At 39.2% G+C, this 23014-nt stretch overlaps 1 protein-coding gene across 2 annotated transcripts in view; it reads right to left on the bottom strand.

The window, feature by feature from the left end:
• The window catches only part of LOC306856159 (serine/threonine-protein phosphatase 2A 55 kDa regulatory subunit B beta isoform-like), a 75333-nt gene that overhangs the window by 37949 nt on the left and 14370 nt on the right, over positions 1 to 23014 (bottom strand). The window contains exon 1 of one of the 2 annotated variants that reach the window (XM_079395211.1): positions 2802 to 3309. The exons of the other annotated variant lie outside the window; for it this stretch is intronic. Within the exon in view, the coding sequence (XP_079251337.1) occupies positions 2802 to 2871 (70 nt within the window). The 5' untranslated portion in view covers positions 2872 to 3309. Of the gene's footprint in view, positions 1 to 2801; positions 3310 to 23014 lie in introns of those variants that run through there. 2 annotated transcript variants of the gene reach the window in all.

Genomic DNA, 23014 nt, shown 5'->3' with positions numbered 1-23014 from the left:
CAAAAGGAGAAATTTTAAAACACTTAAATGGATGCCTTTTTAATGCAATAAATGTAGACCGCAGCGTTTAAGCTTCAAAAATTGTGTAAAAGTACCATTAAGGTATCAAAAATTACATATTCTAGTCTTCTGAATCCATAACTATGTGTGAAGAACAAAACACAACTTCAGTTAATACAGTCCTGCATTACTTCAATCATAATGGTTGATTATTCCCCTAAATATTGTAATCATGAAAATTGATTTTGCATTAAAATATCTATTTTTTGTAGATAAGTTGCAAGCTACATTCTTTGACATAACAGGAGTAGATCTAAATGGAATGCTGTAAGCGGCACCTTTTGCTAGTTAATCACAGTAGTTATGATCATCATCTATATTTTTGGATTAATTGCACAGCCTTAATTGTTGACATCCATCATAGCTTCCCTTGATGCATTCACAAGAGTTTAGAATCAAAGTAGAAATGTCTAATTTGCAAATAAATCACATCTCTCCAATTAATCGGTTGATCCGAGTTCACCAAAAAAGTCTGAATGATTAGTTCACAAATTGAACTCAACTCACTTCGCTCAATGATCTAGTTATAGTGGATAACAGCTCCCTGCAGCGAAAGGTCATCGGAGGTTTGACGTAAATTCAATCTGTAACTCACACAAAGCAATTGTTTAATTGGAATACAGTGCACAAGTTGTGTGAATTATGACTATTTTAATGATAATTGATATTGTTATGATGCTTTTGCTTCATTTTTCAAGTTTAAAAATAAATAGAATGGAAAACGAATGGAGAAGAGCAACCAGCAAAGTAATTTGGGTTTGGAATAACAAATCCAGAATTTTCATCTCTACTGTATTTGTAGTGCACTGTAGTGCTGGAGTTTTATACACAGGGTTCCAGGTTCCGAATGCTTTTAGAAGTTTGTATTGATGAAGATATCTTTATTTGTGGACAGGATGCTATAAATATTCGATGATTTAACAATTTGTCTCTCTTTTAATGTAAGGGTAAGTTTGGCCATCAGATACACTGACAGCATATTCTACAGCGGCCGTAAGTGATGGATGAGAGGGGAGCGCTTGCATAATTCACAGAGAATTAACAAGGGAAGAAGAGAAGTGGTATGTAGTAGATTCTATTCTCCAGACAACAGGAGCTCATCTCAGGTCAGTGGGTGAAGTACACAGATGCAATCAATGCTTTCAATGCAACAAAACCTGAAGAAAATTCCCAAACCATGTAGCTCTGATGTCAACAAATGTAGCACATTACCCCAAAAGTTCATGCACAAAAAATAGCTAGTAGTTACCAATTCTGTGACAGCAGTCAGGATATTAAATAAGAGTCTTAAAACAAGCTTGCGCAAACATTACTCATTTTGCTCCAAAACACAAAATGTATCTCTCTTAAACTCCCACAACATGCTGGTCTCAGCTATAAACTAAATAAAAAGGTTATTGAATTGCACACAGTGAGATCAGGAATGTAAATTAAGACACCAAATAGGGTCCATTTTGATTCCATGTTGGCTTTAAAGAATAAATACTCTTAAAGACTGGATTTGAGCATAGGTTGGAGACTGGAAAAGGCCTGAAAAGGCCAGAAATCCAGCTGGAATGACATCACATCTGTCTATGTGTTCTCTGGCTTTAATCTCTGATTTATTCCCTTCTCTCACGATCCCTCCCTCCCTTTCTCTCTCCGTCTCTGTCTCCAACCAACCAACCCCCCATTCACTGATGCATCGCACCAGTCCTGTTGAAGGCTTCTTGTCTGTGCATGAGAGGAGGGTCTGGCTCAGTGAAACTCCTCAGCTGTCTATTGTCAGAGAAGAAGAATGCCTTTATACTGTCAATATAATCTAGAGTTTGCATTGCCTTGGAAGACAAGTGAAAGAAACAACAGATTATTTGTTAATGGCTAGTTCTCCAAAAGAAATGTGTACAGGATCCTTTAGGATTAGAACTATCCTAAAGGGATCCTGCATGAACTGCAAGATTGAGTTTTTTCTAAAATGTCCTAATATTAAAATAAAGTTCTAATTGAGATTGGTTCCAAGTTATGATATAAGTTGAATAGTTGGTTGATTTTCTGATGATTTTAATGTATCCTACTACATTATATTAGACCACCACATTCAAATATTTCACTAAAGTAAACTGTCAGCTCTTATTCTGATTGATCTTGGCGGACTAAACCACCAGCAGAAGATCTTCTTAAAGTGTTAGTCTGACTGCTCATCTATTTTTAGCTCAAATAAAACCCTACAATCAGTATTCTGCATTGCTATATTTGTGTTACACATGGAAGATGCCAGCATGACTGACACGCTTATGAGAAATAAGCACCTGCACAGGATTTCTAAAGGGATTTCCATCATAATTTGGCACCGATCCTAATGGGATAAAATAAATCCTACTTCATATACTGTAACTCCTAAAGGATTTTATAATGTATTTTAGACCCTTAGAGCCCAAATGTGTTCTAGAAGATTTGGCATATACTAGAATCAGAAAAAACTAAACAAATTTACATTATAATTGGTTCCACATTATAATACAAATTCTAATAGAACTTCTGTACACATTTTATTTTTTATCAAGGATGCATACATGATTGCTCATTTGGAAAGGAGCTAAAACGAGCATCTGCTGGATAAACTGCAATTCCTACTTGTTCGGTTTACCCAGGCTGACTTACTAAAGCCAACCCTGTAACCTTTAGGACTGTTTCCAAATAATTCCTTTAGGATGCCTGACTCTATGTGCACCTGAGAGAAGCGATCATGTGATGAGATATACCTTCAGTTGCATAGTTGTGGTCTCGAAGGAAGCTGTTGTTGATCTTGCGGGTGTCTATTTCCTCATCCATTGAGAAAGGCGCTGATTACACTGAGAAACGCAGAGAGAGAAACGCGCTATCTATCCATGTTCCGCGCGCATGCATGCGTTCAGCCCAGAGCCCGGCGCGCAAGACACGGACGCACCATCATATATTACACAGCAGTCGCCCTGAAATCCGTCAATAAATGAACAACAGTGCGATGAGCGAGAAAGCCGGTTCGGAAGGTGTCACAAGGCGGGGCTGTCTGCAGCAAACCGTGATTTAGTGTAAAGTTGCACAAGCGTCATCCAAAATGACAACTATCCGCGTCCAAATCAATGCATTGAAATCGGCTGTCATGCAAAGTCTGACAAGTTTGAGATGTGACGCTTTCCTCTCCGTCGCTGAAGTGCTGGCGCAGGCTGCCGTGGACGCGGCGCATCGGTTGAAGTGTGAGACTGGCGCTGCAACAGAGACTCCTCCCTCTCTGTCCACCTGCGTCAGCATCACTCCAGCCTGTGCGCAGACGATGATGTTATGTGTGATGGTGTTTCAGCACTTGTTGAATTATGCCCATCTGCATCACTTGTATAATAATTATGATGATGATGATGACGAAGCTCCTGCTTATAAAAAAGCAGTGTGGTGGTGAAGAGATTAGATAAAAATAGTACTTGGGTAGCTGACAGAAGACGTGATCTCCTTTTTATCTTTTAACTACACATTCAGACATTTTGAACTGTGGGATTATAGTAAATAGCTTCTTGGAATTTTAAAGGGATAGTTCACCCAAAACTAGTCACTAATTACTCATGTCGTTTCAAACTCGTTAATATTCGGAACACAAATGATGATATTTTTGATGAACTCTGAGAGCTCTCTGACCCTCATAGACAGTAAGGATCCTTACACAATCAAGGTCCAGAAACGTAACAAGGACAACCGTAAAATAATCCATGTGACATCAGTGGTTCAACCATAATTTTTCGAAACTGTAAGAATACTTTTTGTGCGCAAAGAAAACAAAAATAATGACTTTATTCAACAATTGTAAAACTGTAAAAAGCTTTCGGATGAGACGTTAAACCGAGGCCCTGACTCTCTGTGGTCACTAAAATCCCGTAGGCGTGTAACTAAATGTAAATGTAAATTTTTGTTTTCACAAAAAGTATTCTTGTAGTTTCGAAAAATTACAGTTGAACTACTGATGTCACATGGATTATTTTACGCTATCCTTGCTACGTATCTGGACCTTGATCATGGTAGTACCCTTGCTGTCTATGGAGGGTCAGAGAACTCTCAGAATTCATCAAAAATATCTTAATTTGTGTTCCAAAGATGAACGAAGGTCTTACAGGTTTGGAACAACATGAGGAGGAGTAATGAATCTTCATTTTTGGGTGAACTATCCCTTTAAATGTGAAGTCAGAACTAGTCAGGATTTGTATAGCACTTTTCACAATACTCAAAGCAGGTACTTATCCTTATAGACTGTGTTATGTATTAATTTATTTTACATTTTGCGATGATATAAAAGATCACACAGGCGAGATTTGCTATAGGAGCCTGCACTGTATTTTGATTGTAATGCAAGTATGTAAAGTTGGATGGATGTTTAAAAAAATGGTATTTCATGGTTGTAACTGGTATCATGAGTTTGAGTTTGGGTGACGTTTTCTATTATGGTTCGGTTCTGAAACTCAGTTTTCAAACAGTTTCTTGTGTCTTCCGTTTTTCTTAATCTGTTGCTATGTTGTTTAATTGTTTGATTAGTGTCTGCACCTGTAATTTATTTCATTGGCTGGTTTGGTCTGTGTATTTAAGTTCTGTGTTTTCCTCAAGATGCCTCAGGCAGCCGGTAGTTATCGCGAAATAAGCCCCGAGCCCCCGACAGTGTGATCAGGACCCGACGCGAATCGTTCTTGTATCACACTACAGGCTGCCTGCTACTTGCCACATAAGGAAAAAAAACTGGACATGAATATGAATTTGAAACATTTTATTGGCATATTTGTTTTAAATTAACATTTTTATCCTTCCGCGAAACGATATAGTACCACGTGACTAACATTCTGTTTGTCACAAGATGGCGCCAAACGGCAATCTTTGTTGGCGCGGAGGGATTTTAAACATACAAGTAGTACCGGCTATGCGTTATTACTTTGCAGCGGTTATTATTTGAAAAGAACGAACCTGCAAATGTCTCAACTGACCAATCAGAATCAAGCATTCCAGAGAGCCGTGTAATAAGTGAATGAAAACATCCTGCAAAGTTTTAAATCTGAAAATGCACCGTGTATAAAGTGATTGTCTCTCTAAAGAAAGAGTCGACTCTGAATCGTTGAAACGAGACGTTTTTAAAACGGATCCCAAGCCGTTTCATATTGACATCAACATGAAACATTAGCATATTGCCCGCCCACTAGTTGGTCTTTTCTTGTTGGTCTGAATGAAAATGCAAATTCATTCTTTGTCACTAGGTGCCACTTTTGGAGCAGTAAAAATAGCTGTTTCCCTGGTAACGCTGTACACAAAGCAGCGTTGCACTTTCAAAAGCTGCTTTATCAGGCATTACAGGTAAGATGAAATGAAAATGAGACCAGTCAGACCAATCACCGCAGATTAGCATCATGCAAAGGAGAGGTTTGGAAAAATGAATCGTTAAACGAATCGTTTGGGAGTCGTTGAGCAAATAAATGTAAATTATAAGACAATGAAAGTGTTTTTTTTGACCTTGCATGCATGTCAACCTGTTGTTGGGGACTCCTAAAACCTAAATATGAACCTTTCATTACCCATAATAGGGACAATTTAAGGAATATTCCAGGTTAAATGGAATTTAGACTCAAATTACGACTTCTGTTGTTGATTACAACAGTTCTGAAACTGTATCCATAGTTCCAAAGTAAATTTGCTCATTTTGAATTTTTTGATATTTCAAAGTGCTTCAATGAAAATATTGTGCTGATATTTACAGCAATAATTTTTATAATGGATATTTTTGAGGAAAAGGAGATTCAGAGTAAGTCTGTGAGAACAAAAATTCTAACTCAAAATGAGCAAAATCCAATGCAGAAAATATGGTAATACATAATAATTTTGCATAAATACCAACTAACAGCATGTTCATTGTTCATCGTTCATTATTATCGTAAAAGAAGATACTGTATCTAGGGCGGGCATGGATTGGTTCTATCCATCTGTTGTTGATTGAACAACACGTTCGCACTCCCAACTCGTCAAATATTGACGCATGGTCAGGACCCTTTGGCATCACTTTTTGGTACCCCTTTAGTGTAATGTTTTGACACACAGGGCGTCCTTTTTGCGTCACTTTTCGACATGCAGGGTCCTCCATTGTTTTCAGTTGTTTGTCTTAATTTAATGGTTTGCATGCATTTGTAAAAACTAGAGTCGTGTTGCATTTCAAATCTTCTGAAGACATATGATATCTTTATGCGAACATAAGAGTAAAACATAAGGTTTTAATCGCTGAACATGTTCCTGCTCCGTTAACGTGTTCACATCTCATTCAAAAAGATACTTCCGTAGCATGACACAATTGGTCATGAGACACACAAGAGCCAATGACATTTCACAACCAAAGCTGATGTAAGGCTTCTTCTGGCTGCAACACACAGAATGAGCTTTACGGCAGAGTTTAATCACGTCTATTCCTCTCACAAATCAGTCGTTTTGCCTCAGAACACTTCGAATATTAACACTTTTTGAGTAAATTATGACTAGTTTTATCTGCCTGTTATATCTTGTGTTTCATTGACAAATGGTAGGTTTAGGGGCAGGGGTTGGGTTACGTGCTCATAAATGTGTAAATAGTGTAATATAAATAAAACTGTTGTGACTGTTTACATTGAAAATTCACACTCCAACATATATGCAATAATGGCAATATTATTACACAATATATAATTTAATCATGATGATAAAATTCCCTTTGCCTTTCGTGTCAGCATACTGACGCCAAGGGTTTCTTATTTAAAGCAATGGAGGACCCTGCATGTCGAAAAATGGGGTAAAGGGGTACCTTGTGCGTAAAAAATTAACGCCAAAGGGTCCTGACCAAGCGTCAATATGTGACGAGTTGGGAGTGAAAATGTGTTGGATTGAGACGAGGATGATCTGAATGTGAGTTTGTAGTGTAGTGTGAGAAAAAAGCAGGGTTTAAACAGACACTAGTGCGTTTTCGCTTTAAAATATCAATACTTTTGCTACGGTTATGCCTGTTGTTTACACTACTCCGGCATTTTCAAGGTCAAAAACAGAGACTTTTGAAAATACTGCAGACCCGTTTTAGTTTGAAAACTCCGGGATTGGGTTTCAGTGTAAACGGACTAAAACGTAAATGGGGCCTAAAAATTGGATTATGATATCAGTCTTTCAAGGGCCACAGTTTATTTTATCAACATGCATTATGCAATTTCTAAACCTGTTATACTGTTTGATTAATGAACCTGGGTATATTCTGGTAAAATTGAATGAATATTGTTTTTCGTGAGTTTGAGCACCTGCCTGGCAGCTGGGAGGCTGCTGGGTTTTAAGGCATGAACTGCAGTGACAACCGAGCTCAATCCCAGCGAATATCACTGGAGTTCTGGTAATGGGTGCTATAGAGGTCAGCTCAATAGTGTCAGCAGCAGACCTCCTTAGAGCATATGGTGAGATAGAAGTGGCAGACAGACACATACACCAGTGCATTTCTTATGTTGTATCAAATCCATGTTTTTTTTTCTCTGTGAAACATAAAAGAACAAGAATGAACATGAATGAGATGGTAGGGTTGGGCAATATGGTCAAAAATGGAAGGAAATGTACAATATTCCATGTTTGTTAGAAGTAAACTCTACCTTTTTAATTTAGAGCCCTATGAAATCAGTCTTATTTTTTTTTCCAAAATTCTGTTTTATTTTTTCGAGATTCTGTTTCTTATTATTTAATACAAATTTATCATCAAAAATTATAATGAAATGAATTCATAAAACTTTAACAATTTAAGGCATGAAAAGAAAAGGGTGAAAATGGCATTTTTAATGAATAGATATCATCATACATTCCCCTATTAATTAATCACAGTACATTAAGACAATCGTTTTATATTACAACTTTTCTAAAATGCTAAGTTGATATGCAAATAAGGCATCATCTAATTAAATAAATTTGCATACATCTTTCCGAAACAGAAATCTGAAAAATGGATATGCAGGTTCAAAATTCCTGTTTATTTTTGTCAAGCTCCTCTGTAAGAACCTTTAGAATATAAATAGGAATAAAGCTGTAATAAAGCAGTTTTTATTAAAGTGTGACAGAAGTGGAGATCTCAGTACTCAGTGCAAAAAAAAAAAAAGAGCATATATATTTTGAGAAAATGGCCTATAAAATATGTATTTGTAATTAAACCTACAGACAGTTAATAAAGCACAATATATTTAATATATACTGTAAATAACATATAAGTGTAAAATAAATGCTTAAATGTGTATTTTAGATGTTTTCTTCCTACTAGCTGAAAGAACACATTATGAAAGCAGAAAAAAAATATATAAATGAAATGAAATGAAACGGTGAAACGGTGAAATGAAACGGTGAAATGATCAAGAAAGTGAACTCTCATAGATGTGGACTGTGGAGCAGCTCTTCCTTTTTTTAAAACATGGGAAAAACATGAGAGAATGTACATTTTTGGGTGAACAAAATCCCTTGAAATGTGAAAGAGTTTCACTATTTATGCAATTATGAAGAAGAACGATTAACCAGACAGATATACACTCACATTTTATGAACTGATAAGCGAGGTGCTGATGCCAGACATCCTCCCCCACCACATGCAGACACAGCTTCATGATAGAGCTGGCAGACTGCTGCTGGTTTAGTGTGTGTCCTGAATGGAGGAGTGTTAATTAAAGCAGGAACAGTATTGATCTGACCCTCCTCCAACCTCCCGCCTCCCGCTTCCTACACCCTCATAATGTGTGTGCGTGTGTAAGATGGAAAATGAGAAATGACTGGCAAACAAAATTTGACAGTGTTAAGTAGGGGTGGAAATCAGCTGGGACCCCATGATACAATATTATCTCGATATCTGGGTCACTATATGTTAATGATATGATGCTTTATGCAGTGCACAGTAATAAATACTCATACCTTGTTTTTTTTTTGTAAGACAGTGGATAGAATGGAAGTGTGTGTGGATAGTGTGATAAATAAATTTTTTTAGTAAACTGGATTGTGTCAAAAGATATTCAGAAAGTCACAGCTGTAAAACTACAAGATACCTTGGATGCATAGACAGGACATGGGATCATGAATACTGCTAAAGCAATATGGGAGACTAAAATAGAGACTGTGAAGATGAGAAAAGGAGCAAGAACTGAAGGCGAGAACTTTGAAGCAAGAGATTAGAAATGGATGTACAAATGATGATGAGTGTATATGATACATAAATGTACGCAGAGCATAAATATAACTAAAAAGAATGAGCATGGCTTTAAAGATCACTCTTTTTATGCCAATTAAACAAAGTTATACTCAAAGAAATATTAAAATGTTCTCTCATATATGTCGTGAAAAGGTTTTTTCCCCCTTCCTGTTTTTTATTTATGTTTTGCATATTTGTCACACTTAAAAGATTCAGATCATCAAACTAATTTTAATAATACACAAAGATAACCCAAGTAAATACAAAATGCAGTTTTGAAAAAATTATTTAATTTATTAAGAGAATAAAGCTGTCCAAATCTACCTGGCCCTGCGTGAAAAAATAATTGCCCCCTAAATCTAATAACTGGTTGTGCCACCGTTTGCAACAACAACTGCAATCAAGCATTTGCGATAACGAGTCTTGAGTCTTTCACGTCGCTGTGGAGGTATTTTGCCCACTCTTCTTTGCAGAATTGTTTTAATTCAGCCACATTGGAGGGTTTTTTTTAGCATGAATGGACTGTTTAAGGTCATGCCACAGCATCTCAATCGGATTTAAGTCCCGACTTTGACTTGGCCACTCCAAAACCTTAAGTTTGTTTTTCTTGAGCCATTCAGAGGTGGACTTGCTGGTGTGTTTGAGATCATTGTACTGCTGCATAACCCAAGTGCGCTTGAGGTCCCAAACTGACAGCCAGATAGAATGATAGAATGCAGAATTCATGGTTCCATCAATTAGGAGAAGTTGTCCAGGTCCTGAAGCTGCAAAGCAGCCCCAGACCATCACACTACCACCACCATATTTGACTGTTGGTATGATGTTCTTTTTATGAAATGCTGTGTTGGGACACACACCTTCAACCAAGTTCAACTTTTGTAGCATCAGTCCACAGAATATTTGCCCAAAAGTCTTGGGGATAATCAAGATATTTTTTGGCAAATGTGAGACGAGCCTTTGTGTTCTTTTTGGTCAGCAGTGGCTTTTGCCTTGGAACTCTCCCATGGATGCCGTTTTTGCCCAGTCTCTTTCTTATTGTTGAATCATGAACACTGACCTTAATTGAGGCAAGTGAGGCCTGCAGTTCTTTAGATGTTATTTTGGGTTCTTTTATGATCTCCTGGATGAGTCGTCATTGCGCTCTTGGAGTAATTTTGGTAGGCCGGCCACTCCTGGGAAGGTTCACCACTGTTCCAAGTTTTCTCTCTTTGTGGATAATGGCTCTGACCGTGGTTCGCTGGAGTCCCAAAGCCTTAGAAATGGCTTTATAACCCTTTCCAGACTGATACATGTCTACTATTTTGTTTCTCATCTGTTCTGGAATTTCTTTAGGTCGCGGCATGATGCGTTGCTCTTTAATCGTGCTTCACTTTGTCAGACAGGTTCTATTTAACAGGTCTGGCAGTAATAAGGCCTGGGTGTGGCTAGTGAAATTTAACTTCTAAAATAATGTGGTTATTCATAATTCTTTCGTGATTTAACAGGAGGGGACAATTAATTTTTCACATAGGGCCAGGTAGGTTTGGACAGCTTTTTTCCCCAAATGAAATCATAATTTAAAAACTGCATTTTGTATTTACTTGCATCATCTTTGTGTAATATTAACATTCGTTTGATGATCTGAATCTTTTAAGTGTGACAAATATGCAAAAAAACAAACAACAGGAAGGGGGCAAAAAACCTTTCATGGCACTGTGTGTGTATATATATATATATATATATATGTATATATATATATATATGTACATGATGTACATGATGCACATTCTTCAAACTACAGTATCTTATTTTGTGTTCAGCAGAAGAAAGAGCATCTTACAATCATACAAGTTTGGAACAACTTAAGGTTGAGTAAAGTATGACAGGATCTCTCTCAGATTGCAGATGACAGATTATCTCTGCTCTGAATTTGATATTTCTTTTAGAACTTTGATGCCTGCAACAAATTTCTTTCTTGTGGCAAACTAATCAATGCAAATAATAAGCATTGAAACTGATTGTGCACAGCAAAGGTCAACTGCAGTTGAGTCAGCAGCATCAGAAAAAAAAAAAGTTTCATTAAGGTCACATTATTACATATGGGGACTGACAATTTCGAGAATGAAGGACAAACACAAAGGATGACCTCCCCCTATCCAACCTACATATAACCCCTCAACCATATGTCCCAGATATATCCGCTGTCAATATGTTCTGTCCCACCACAGACGTCACTGACACACAAATTGATTGGGCAGATTTTTAGTTATTCAGTCTCATGTAGACTGTGACAAAACAATAGTCACACTTGCCGAGTTTGCAAGCAACTGTACGTCAATAGTACTAGCCTGATTCTTACACTTAAAACAACTAAAAACAGCATGAAGAAGACAGAATTCTTATTTATCGGTATATGTTTCCCAATTGTACACAAAGAGCAGATAACGTTCTGGTTGCTAATTCAGAACCATGGATAGCGCGCGCAATGTGGGGTCACAACCCTGTTCACATGTAGACTATCCCTTTAAAGAGCTTTAACATTTAAATCAGCAGATTGAAAAACTGCAGTGCGTTTTAAAGGGATAGTTCACCCCAAAATGAAAATTTGTGTCATCATTTACTCACCTTTAAAGTTGTTCCCAACTTCCCATCCTGTACAAACAGTTGATGGTCCCCACTGACTTCCATATTTCTTTCCCTACTATGGAAGTCAATGGGGAGCAACATCTGTTTGGTTCTTCAAAATATCTTCTTTTGTGTTCAACAGAAGAAAAAGTTCATACAGGTTTATTAAACGATGCAAATGATGACAATTTTCATTTTTAAGCGTACCTCTGCTACACCTGCTTCATCAGGTTAGGGGTAAGTGCCTGGTCTAAAATTTCCATTCATTAATCATTTTTATCCAAAGCGGCTCACAGTGCATTCAAGGTATCAATCCCTGGGAACTGAACCTACAGTATAACCCACGGCTAGTGCCGTGCTCTACCAGTTGAGCTACAGGAACAGGTCTTTTGAGTGAAATTGAATCAGACTCTCTTTCTGCCAACCAGCAATGCCATATGGCCTCCTCTCCACTGGGCCATTGCTCCTAAATGCTGACCTGTTGTCCATAACATCAGTCACGCATAGGGAAGGCTTTTCTGTGAATCAGGCAGACGGCTCATAGCGGGAAACTCCGCACCCCTACCGGTCCCACTGTGTCTGTGCCAGTGTAACCATGACAATGAGGACACACGTCTCTCCATCATTAAGCATTCATAGCAGTGTATAAAGTCTTCTACATTCATTAGTTTGGTCAGAGTCCTTAACCCTGTAAAGCCTGACAAATGAAGTAATAGGCAGAAACTAATCCAAACTGTCTACTAAAAAAAGTGCATTTATACATCAGCCTTTTATGGTGACTTATGGTAATTTAAAGGGTTTGTTCACCCCAAAATGAAAATTCTGTAATCAATTACTCACCCTCATCTCAAAAAGTATTAATTTGTGTTCCGAAGATGAACGAAGGTCTTACAGGTTTGGAACGACATGAGGAGGAGTAATGAATGACAGAACTTTCATGTTGGGGTGAACTAACCCTTTAATATCAATATGATATTAATACGTTTTTTCAGCAATGATGCCAAAAGTGACAGCAAAGACATTTACCGCTACATTGTTAGAAAATTTCAAATTCTAAATGCTGTTCTTTTGAACTTTCTATTCATCAAGTATTAAACAGCACAACTGTTTTCAACAGTGATAATAACAAGATACGTTTTATTGAGAACCAAATCAGCATATTAGAATAATTTCTGAAGGATCATGTTCACTCTGAAGACTAAGGATGCTAAAAATGCAGCTTTGCCAACATATAAATAAATTACATCTTACATTAATATAGAAAACAGCTATTTTTAAATTATAATATTTTATATATTATATATATTTTTATATTATAAAATATAATATAAGTACTGTTTTTGCTATATACTGTATATATATATATATATATATATATATATATATATATATTATTTTTAATGGTAGTGTATGTAAAAATAAATAAACATTTAACTTATATATATATATATATTATTTTAATTATTATTTTTTTAAATTAATTTAAATTCATGATTTGGATGTGACTTGTAGTGTTTGGATAAATAATAATAATAATAATAATAATAATAATACTAATCTCACTGGTATCACATTTGGTAATACTGCAGAAATGCAAAATTATATATAGGTCACATGAGATAATGCATAGCAAGCATATTGCAAGCATTATAATGCTCTAATTGAGCTCAAAAAGTCTTTTACACACACACACAGAAAGAATTGTCATCTTTACTCACCCTCATATTGTTCCAAATCCATATGACTTTATTTCTTGACTGGAGAACGTAAAATTCCATTCAACCTGTTCACATCCACTTTTATTGTGTGGGAAAGAGTCCTTCAGACATTTCCCTAAACATCTTCCATTCTATTCCACAAATAAAGAAAGAAGATGTTTCATGTGAATTATTCCTTTAAAAAGAAGAAGTGACCTTTACAATCATTAGGTCTAGATGTTTGAGGGCAATCCTCTCGTGGGTTATGATCATACACCATGAATGTGTCAATGGATGACTCGGAGTAGTTCAGCTGAGAGCTACATTTTGGGCTGAGCTGATAGCATTGCTTCAGCAGGCTCTGTTTGGGTTTTGTCATTTAGTAGGAATAACAATGACCATATGTGCTGTGAGATACTGAGGAAAGGATGCCACATACACACACACACACACACACACACACACGCACACCGTCTCATTCACATCTTCTGGAGTGTCACAGCTCTGGCAGTCCAAATGTTTATTCAGGCCTAAAATGACGGGAGTACAGGACAGAGGAAGTGATGCGGAAACAAGACCACCTGGCTTCACACACTGCTGTCCATCACGCTGGCAGCATGCTCAACAATTACAACACTATTCAACCAGCGCCCCCATATGGCCACCTTTAAACATTACAGTTGTTTACTGATATGATGTACAGGTTGATTATATCATGGGCGAACTAATGCTTGTGATATTTACTGATATCCATTTATCTAGCAAAGTCGTTTTAATGTGTTGCCATAAATGGCTCACTTCCAGACAATGTTTTCATGGCAGAGCTGAGCAGGAAATGAGCATCTGAAATGAGCCAGTGAGGCGGCCTACTGCTGTGAGGTTCAGTTACTGATGGACCTCGCCTGATTTAGAACCACAAAGAAATGTGTCAGATTTCAGATATATTCTGGTGTTCAGAGATACAAAACATACATGGATGGATGGATGATGTTTGTAGGATGTTGGAGTTGGTAAGTTTAAATTCCATGAATCAGTTCAGTCAGTGAATTCATTCAAAGTGTGCTAAAAAATGTAAATGTATTGTTATACTGATGCATACACTCGATAATCATTAAATGTTGTTCTCACATGGTACAGTACCATTCAAAAGAAAAAATATATTCCTAATAAATGCTATTCTTTAAACTTTCTAATCATCAAAGAATCAATGAAAACAACTAGAAGCATCAAAAACATCATTTGATTATGATTAACTATAGGTTTTTAGCATGAAACTATACAGAGAAAATATAGCTTGCAATAAATAAATACATAAATTATGCTGTCAGCTGCATAAAAAAAAAAAAAAATCCCAGGGAATGCATGAACTGATAAAATGTAATCTATGCTCCTTTGGATAAAAGCATAAATATGTCAAATGTAAATGTGAAAGATCCGATTCCACAGTCCACACATCTTAAGCACTTATATAAGACACAGAGACTGGGATCAATCACAAGAAATTGCATGAAGGTAACTTGTATGGCACATTTATACTTAGACACACTAAATGCCACCTCCCTACAGGAGAGACAATTATGCTCACAGCAAGAAACATTGACAAAAGAGCCCATATACAACAATTATGTGCATACTTATGTTCAGATGTGAGACAGAAGCCAAGTGCTGCCCTCTTTATGGAGTTTAGCATATGAATTTCCTGTAACAATGTTCTGTACATTTCTCTTACATTCACTGAAGCACTTAAATGTGCTTTGTGGCATAAAACAGCACTATGATGTAGTCCTATGAGGGAATACAAGAGCAGCATTTGAGTGTCTACAGCTCAATAAATTTTTGTAATGCTGTCTTCAAGTGCTGTATTTACAAGAAGAACACAACCACACTGTCCTAACTGAATCTTAATTAACATTCTAAGTTGGGAGCTTTTAAAAAACATGGCGTAAATTATTTTGGATATACAACCCGAATTCCGGAAATGCTGGGACATTTTTTAAATTTGAATAAAATTAAAACTAAAAGACTTTCAAATCACATGAACCAATATTGTATTCACAATAGAACATAGAGAACATAAATGTTTAAACTGAGAAATTAAAAAAAAAAAAAAAAAAATTTGATGTCTGCTACAGGTCTCAAAAAAGTTGACACGGGGGCTGAAAAAGATTCAGCTGGTAGAACATCTATTAACTAATTAAAGGTGCGATAGAATTTATTGATACAATATTTTAAATTGTTCTCTGATATCTATTGAAGGTATGTGACTTAGGTAAGGGCAAGAAATCTCCAGAAACAGTTTTATATGTGCATTTACAACCCTAGGATTTGTCCCTAGAATGAAATTGCCTTATTTGGAAGAGTCATGAATAATAATTTTGATCTCTGCTCTGATTGGCTGTTTCACAGTGCGGCTCATTTCAGTAGCTCACACAGCAGGAAGGAAACACAGGGAAAATATATATATATTCTATATATATATATATATATATTCAATACTTTCTCTCGCAGTTATATCGTTGGGTAATTATACTGTATATAAAATGCGGGCATCAGGGAGCCGCTATTAATATGCAGGGAATTGAAACTGCTTTCGAATGCACAATCGCGTTTTACTTTCATTTTCGAGATTTGCAGTCGCTGTGTAAACAACAGCCGAAGTACTTACCACGCATTTTACAAGATCAGATGCTTGTCAGTGGTTCTCAAGATCTGTAAATCATTTGCCATCATCCTTAGTCATCTCTCCTTACTCTTTTTATGTGGTAAATGAAATATTATGTACTGTAATGTAACAGGCTACAGCTAGCAAGCAGCTAACCATGTCCATTTAGTGGCTCGCGTTATTTTATTAGAACGCGTTATTTGCTTTCCGTGAATTTTTGAATAGACACCAACCCATCCCTGCACTTCACATCCCCTGCACAGCCTGGAACATAACATTTATTTCCATGATCTGCCATTTTCGCTGTTGTCCTCGCTTGTTTCTTCACAATACCTGCAGAACTTCTGATGATTCGGCTGTGCAGGTTCGGCTGGCCTAGAACATGGGCGGGTATATGCAAATGTTGGGGGCGTACGTATTAGTGATCCCGACTGTAACTTCACAGTCAGTATTATGTTCTGATTCGCCTATTTTTCAGTGGTCTTTTGTTGCACGATATTTACATAAGGAGGAGGAAACAATGGTGTTTGAGGCTCACGGTATGTCATTTCCATGTACAGAACTGTTATTATTCAACTATGCCAAGGTAAATACAGTGTTCTATTCTATGGCACCTTTAACTTAATTGACATCAGGTCTGTAACATGATTAGCTATAAAATGGATGTCTTAGAGAAGCAGAGTCACTCAGAAGTAAAGATGGGCAGAGGCTCTCTAATCTGTGAAAGAGTGCATAAAAATATTGTGAAATACTTTAAAAACAACGTTCCTAAAGGTCAAATTGCAAAGGCTTTGCAAATCTCATCATCTACAGTCCATATCATCATCAAAAGATTCAGAGAAACTGGAGAAATCTGTGTGTAAGGGACAAAGCCAAAAAACTTTGTTAGATGTTATTGAAATTACTAAATGGGCCCAGGAATACTTCCAGAAACCACTGTCGGTAAACACAATCCGCTGTGCCATCTGCAGATGCCAACTAAAGCACTATCATGCAAAAAGGAAGCCATATGTGAACATGGTCCTCAGAAGCGCTGTCGTAGTCTCAGCCTAGGATTCAAGGATTCAAGGAAGGATTCAAGGAACTTTTATTGTCATACCAACTCACATTTCCATGTTATGGTACGAAATTAGAACTCAGGTCCCGGTTTAAAAGCAAGAAGAAATTGTCCAAGGGAGATAATCCATAGTATTCCGCCTATAATAAATATTGCATTTAAGGTGGATAAAGTGTTTGTAATGCAGATCAGTGTGTGTATGTATGTGTGTGTGTATGTGTATGTGCGCATGCATGCATGCGCATGTTCAAAAGGAGAGATGGAGTGCCTACAGAGCATGGCTAGAGTTCAACAGTCTAACAGCTTCAGGAAAGAAGCTATTTCTGAGCCTGGTGGTCCTACTCCGGATGCTCCTCAGCCGTCTGCCTGAGGGGAGGGGTTCGAAGAGTCCGTGTACAGGGTGAATGGAGTCCTTCATGATGCGGAGGGCCCTCCCCCTACATCGTGCTGTGTAGAGGTCTGTGATGGTGGGAAGCCTGCTCCCCATAGTCCTCTGTGCAGCCCTTACAACCCTCTGCAGAGCCCTCCTCTCAGCAGCAGTACAGCTGCCATGCCACACCGTAATACAGGTGCAGAGGACACTCTCCACCGCACAGTGATAGAAACTCCTCAGGACTGAGCTCCCAAGTCCAGCTCGCCGCAACTTCCTGAGGAAATAGAGACGCTGGTGGGCCTTCCTGACCAGCCGGATGGTATTGGTGCTCCAGGTAAGGTCCTCGGTTATATACACACCCAGGCACCTGAAGCTAGAGACCACTTCCACAGCTACTCCTCCAATGTACAAAGGAGGAGGAGGGCGCCTGTCTCTTCTAAAATCCACCACCATCTCCTTGGTCTTCTTCACGTTGATGCAGAGGTTGTTTCCTCTGCACCACTGCATCAGGTGTTCCACCTCCTCTCTGTATTCCGACTCATCATTGTCAATGATGCGTCCCACTACTGCTGTGTCGTCCGCAAACTTCACTATATGGCAGCTAGGATGTCTTGCCGAGCAGTCATACGTCAGCAGAGTGAACAGGAGGGGGCTCAGCACACAGCCCTGTGGCGAGCCAGTGCTGAGAGTGATGGAGGAGGAGATGGTGTTGTGGATCCTGACAGTCTGAGGTCTATTGGTCAGGAAGTCCAGAACCCAGTTCCCCAGTGTAGGACTCAGACCAAGGGAGGAGAGCTTCTGTACCAGGGTCTGTGGGATGATGGTATTAAAAGCCGAGGAGAAGTCCAGGAAGAGCAGACGAACATAGGAGTTTCTACTCTCCAGGTGGGTGAGGGCTGTATGAACCACTGATGAAATGGCGTCATCCGTGGAGCGGTTTTTCTTATAGGCATACTGGTGGGAGTCCACAGTCTCGTCGATGGAATCTTTAATGTGGGCCATAACCAACCTCTCAAAGCACTTCATGACTACCGGGGTTAAGGCTATAGGTCGATAGTCATTCAGGCCTGTCACTGTGGAACACTTTGGGACAGGGACAATAGTTGGCAGTCTTTAAGCAGGTGGGGACAGATGCCAGTGACAGTGAAGTGTTAAAGATGTCTGTAAACACCTCAGACAGCTGGTATGCACAGTCCTTCAATACCCGCCCCGGGATGTTATCGGGGCCTGCAGCTTTGCGGGGGTTGATTCCTTTAAGGGTCCTCCTCACATCAGCTATGGACACACTGAGGGGCGTGTCACCAAAAGATGGTATAAGTCTAATGCAGGGGGGGGGGGGGGGGGGGGGGGGGGTGTCAGGATCCTCAAAGCGAGCATAGAACCTGTTGAGTGCATCTGGTAGAGAGGGATCCCTTGGGCATTGTGCATCCCTGGTGTTATAATCCATGATGCACTTAATGCCCTTCCACATGGTCCGGGGGTCGTTGGAAGTAAAATGCCCCTGAATCTTCCGAGCATATGTGGCTTTAGCCCTCGCAATGCCTGCCGTCAGTTCTTTCCTCGCCACTTTCAGCGCTGATGCCTCACCTGCCCTGAACGCAGCATCCCTAGCTTTCAGCAGAGCTCTCACCTCAGCATTCAGCCAGGGTTTCTGGTTCGGAAAGCATGTTACTATCCTGGTGATGGCGACATCATCAACACACTTAGAAATGAAACCGAGGACAGAGGAAGTATATTCCTCCAGATCCACCTCTCCCTCACACATAGACACGTCTCTAAAGACCTGCCAGTCTGTGCACTGAAAGCAATCCTGGAGCACAGAGGCTGCATCCCTAGGCCACACAGTGACAGTCTTTTTTGTTGGCCTGATCCGTCTCAGCAGAGGGCGGTAAGCTGGTGCTAACAGGATGGAGATATGGTCGGAGAGGCCAAGATGGGGGCGAGGAAGAGCCCTGTATGCACCGCGGATGTTAGTGTACACACAGTCCAGAATGTTATCTCCCCTTGTGGGAATGGTAACATGCTGGTAAAAACTGGACAGAGTGTCCGTCAGTTTCACGTGATTAAAGTCTCCCGCAACCACGTAAAACGCCTCCGGGTGCCTAGTCTGCAACGAGCTGATGGTTTCATGTAACTCCTGTAACACTTCGTTAGCATTAGCATTTGCACCCGGCGCGATGTAAACAATGGTGATAAACACCGCAGTAAACTCCTGTGGTAAATAGTACGGCCGACATTTCACTGTCATAAATTCTATCACCTCAGAGCAATAACTTTTTACCAGTCCACAGTTTGTACACCAACCTTCATTCACGTACACACAAAGTCCTCCTCCCCGCATTTTCCCCGACCGGTGATCACGGTCTGCCCGGAAAAGCTGTAGTCCGTCAATCTGGAAGGCTGAGTCCGGCATGTTGTGACTTAGCCAAGTCTCCGTTAGACAGAGAACAGCACAGTTCCTCATCTCTATGGAAACACTCAGCCTCAGACGTAACAGGTCCACTTTGTTGTCCAAAGAGCGGACATTGGCCAGAAAGAGAGTTGGAATCGGCGGCTTGTGAGCCTTTAACTGTGCCAGCGCGCCCGCCCGCTTCCCCCTCTTTTGTCTCCGGGCACATCGTTTCCTCTTGCCCGCTGCTCCCCGTACTCTACTACACCACTCCGTTGTCCTCAGAAGCCGCTGTCTTCCAAGTGCGGATTTCAGCTTTGGTGAGATTGTGATAACCGAACTATCCATGATGACCATAAATTCGGTTGGACTATACTTTATAGGCAAATTTAGTGCTAAACTAGTGCTGAAAACAGCCTCAAAACTGTTATTATAAGGCTTAATCCCGGGAGCTTGAGTAGCCGCTGCACCACTGCGCGCCGCCATAAGACATCACGCCAACGGAACTTTGGCTAAGCGTCTGATGCATATGGCACACTTAGCTGGAAACACTTCAGGAGTTTCGAAGTTGTCATCGGATTGGTTGAATTTGTCAGGATTTCCGGGAGATGTGTGTGTCGCGTTCTTTAACGTTCTGCCTCGAAACAAAAATGCCGTGGCGCCAAACCCCCTCACGAAAGAAGAAAGCAGTCGTGTTTGCAACTGACAACGAGCACTTGTCGGGATCAACTAAATGCTGAATTGTTCAAAAGTATGTGAAAATTTTCAAGTTCACGGCCTAGAATCTTTAAAATATGTCCGAGAGTTTTACACACCGGTTTGTTATTGTGACGACATTTCCACGCCCCAAAACATGACGCGGCACAAAACAAAACGTGATTGATTGCTTTACCTGTCTGTCATGGCCTCTTGGGCAGGCCTTGGCCATTCAAAGCGGCCAAAGTTCCCAGACCTTCAGCCATCAGTCTGATGGTCTGGCTACGCGAGACTAGTGCCATCGTGTCCTGTGGGCCAAGGCTCATTTAAATGGACTGTTTCAAAGTGGAAAAGGGTTCTATGGTCAGATGAGTCCAAATTTGACATTCTTGTAGGAAATCACGGATGCCGTATCCTCCGGGCTAAAGAGGAGGGAGACCTTCCAGTGTGTGATCAGCATTCAGTTCAAAAGCCAGCATCTCTGATGGTATGAGGTGCATAAGTGCATACGGTATGGGCAGCTTGCATGTTTTGGAAGGCACTATGAATGCTGAAAGGTGTATAAAGGTTTTAGAGCAACATATGCTCCCCTCCAGGCGACGTCTATTTCAAGGAAGGTCTTGTGTATTTCAGAAGGACAATGCAAAACGACATACTGCAGCTATTACAACAGCATGGCTTCGTAGTAGAAGAGTCCGGGTGCAGTTAGTTTAAATTTTATTCAAATTTAAAAAAACATTCCAACATTTCCGGAATTCGGGTTGTAATTAAGTTTTATTTGTGAATGTGTATGATCAGTTTGAATGAATTTTGTCGAAAGACTGTCCCATTTTTGTTCAGTTCTGGTTTAGTTTTCATGGACTGTTAGTTTGCCCTTGTCTTTCTGTGTTTTCATTCAACTTTCCTTTATTTTGACACCAGTTTGTTCTCTTAGCTACCAATAAGTTAACTGATTTTCCCCACCTGTGCCTTGTTTTAGTCCCTTTAGTCCCTAGTTATCATTTTTATTTAATGCTCCCAGTTTCTTTTGTTCATTGTCCAGTTTGATATAAAGCTGTTGCGTAATTGTTTTTATTAATAAACTTCCACTGCTGCATTTAGATCCACCTTCTCCCCTCCACCTTGCCCTGCCTTAAACCTTTCACACTCTCAATAGTTTATTTAATTTGTCAAGCAACAATGTTCAGCAGTGAGAAACATGCATCATGTGCCAATTCTGTAATTTTTAATATTTCCTGAATTTCCACCACCGTGTAATTTCCACCACATCTCAAACTGTGAAATTACATTAAGCTTTATTGGAATAAAAGGATACCGTAGTATGTTATGTATTCTAAACATGGAAAAATACAGTTTTCACACCTTCTGTATAATTTCTGTATAATACATCTTTGATTCCATAAAGAACCTTTAACATGGAATCTTTCCATTCAATTCTTTATAGTGGAAAAAGGTTCTTTAGACTTTTTTTTTAAATGTTCTTTACACTAAGACATTTTTTTAAGAACTGCTCACAAAAAAGGTTCTTTGGGGAATCAAAAATGTTTCTTCTTTTTGAACCTTTTTTAAGAGTGTTGTTGTAACGTATACAGACATTTCCTTGATGAACTATACAATCATTGGTCACCAATTCCTAATGCATATATATTGCCAGCCAGATGCACATCTACATGCAGGCCAAATCTCCTGATTTACTCCTTCCCACTTCTCTTGACCCACATTTACACCACTGTCTCAACTGCTTTCTCAACGGTGTAGTTTTTACACAAGCCCTTTATATTAGGATGCACAAATACTGAGTGGAACTGTTGGAATGGCACAATGATGTCAGACTACACAGCTGTACAAGTAGCGTGCATCGTGTGACAGATGCATGGCATAACTTCACTGCAAGCTTCCTCAATCAAAATGAGACTTTAGGTCTCTGTTTATATGAAACCCCCTTGAAAAGTCTGCCTCAACAGCATCAATAGCATCCTTTGGGGAGCAAAATAAGACGAGCACTGCTGACTGTCTTCTACCATCATTGATGACTGCAGTCAAACCTCTCAGAGCGTGAAGAAACATTAGAGCCAATGGGACTGTCTAGACTGTTCTGCTTTCACTGTGCCAATCAAAGTCCCATGAGGCCAAGATGGCTTTGCTAACAGATACTGATAACTTCACAAAAGCATCTTGACTGGTGGAATCAAGGCACTGGAGTAGGGATCGACCGATTATCGGCCTAACTCATTATCATTGCTGATATTAAGCATTTTTATGGTTATCGGTATCGTCATT

Source organism: Barbus barbus, assembly GCF_936440315.1.
Source record: "Barbus barbus genome assembly, chromosome: 36".
Lineage (NCBI taxonomy): Eukaryota > Metazoa > Chordata > Actinopteri > Cypriniformes > Cyprinidae > Barbus > Barbus barbus.
The sequence above is the reverse complement of the archived record's forward strand: the minus strand, read 5'-3'. Positions and strand labels throughout refer to the sequence as shown.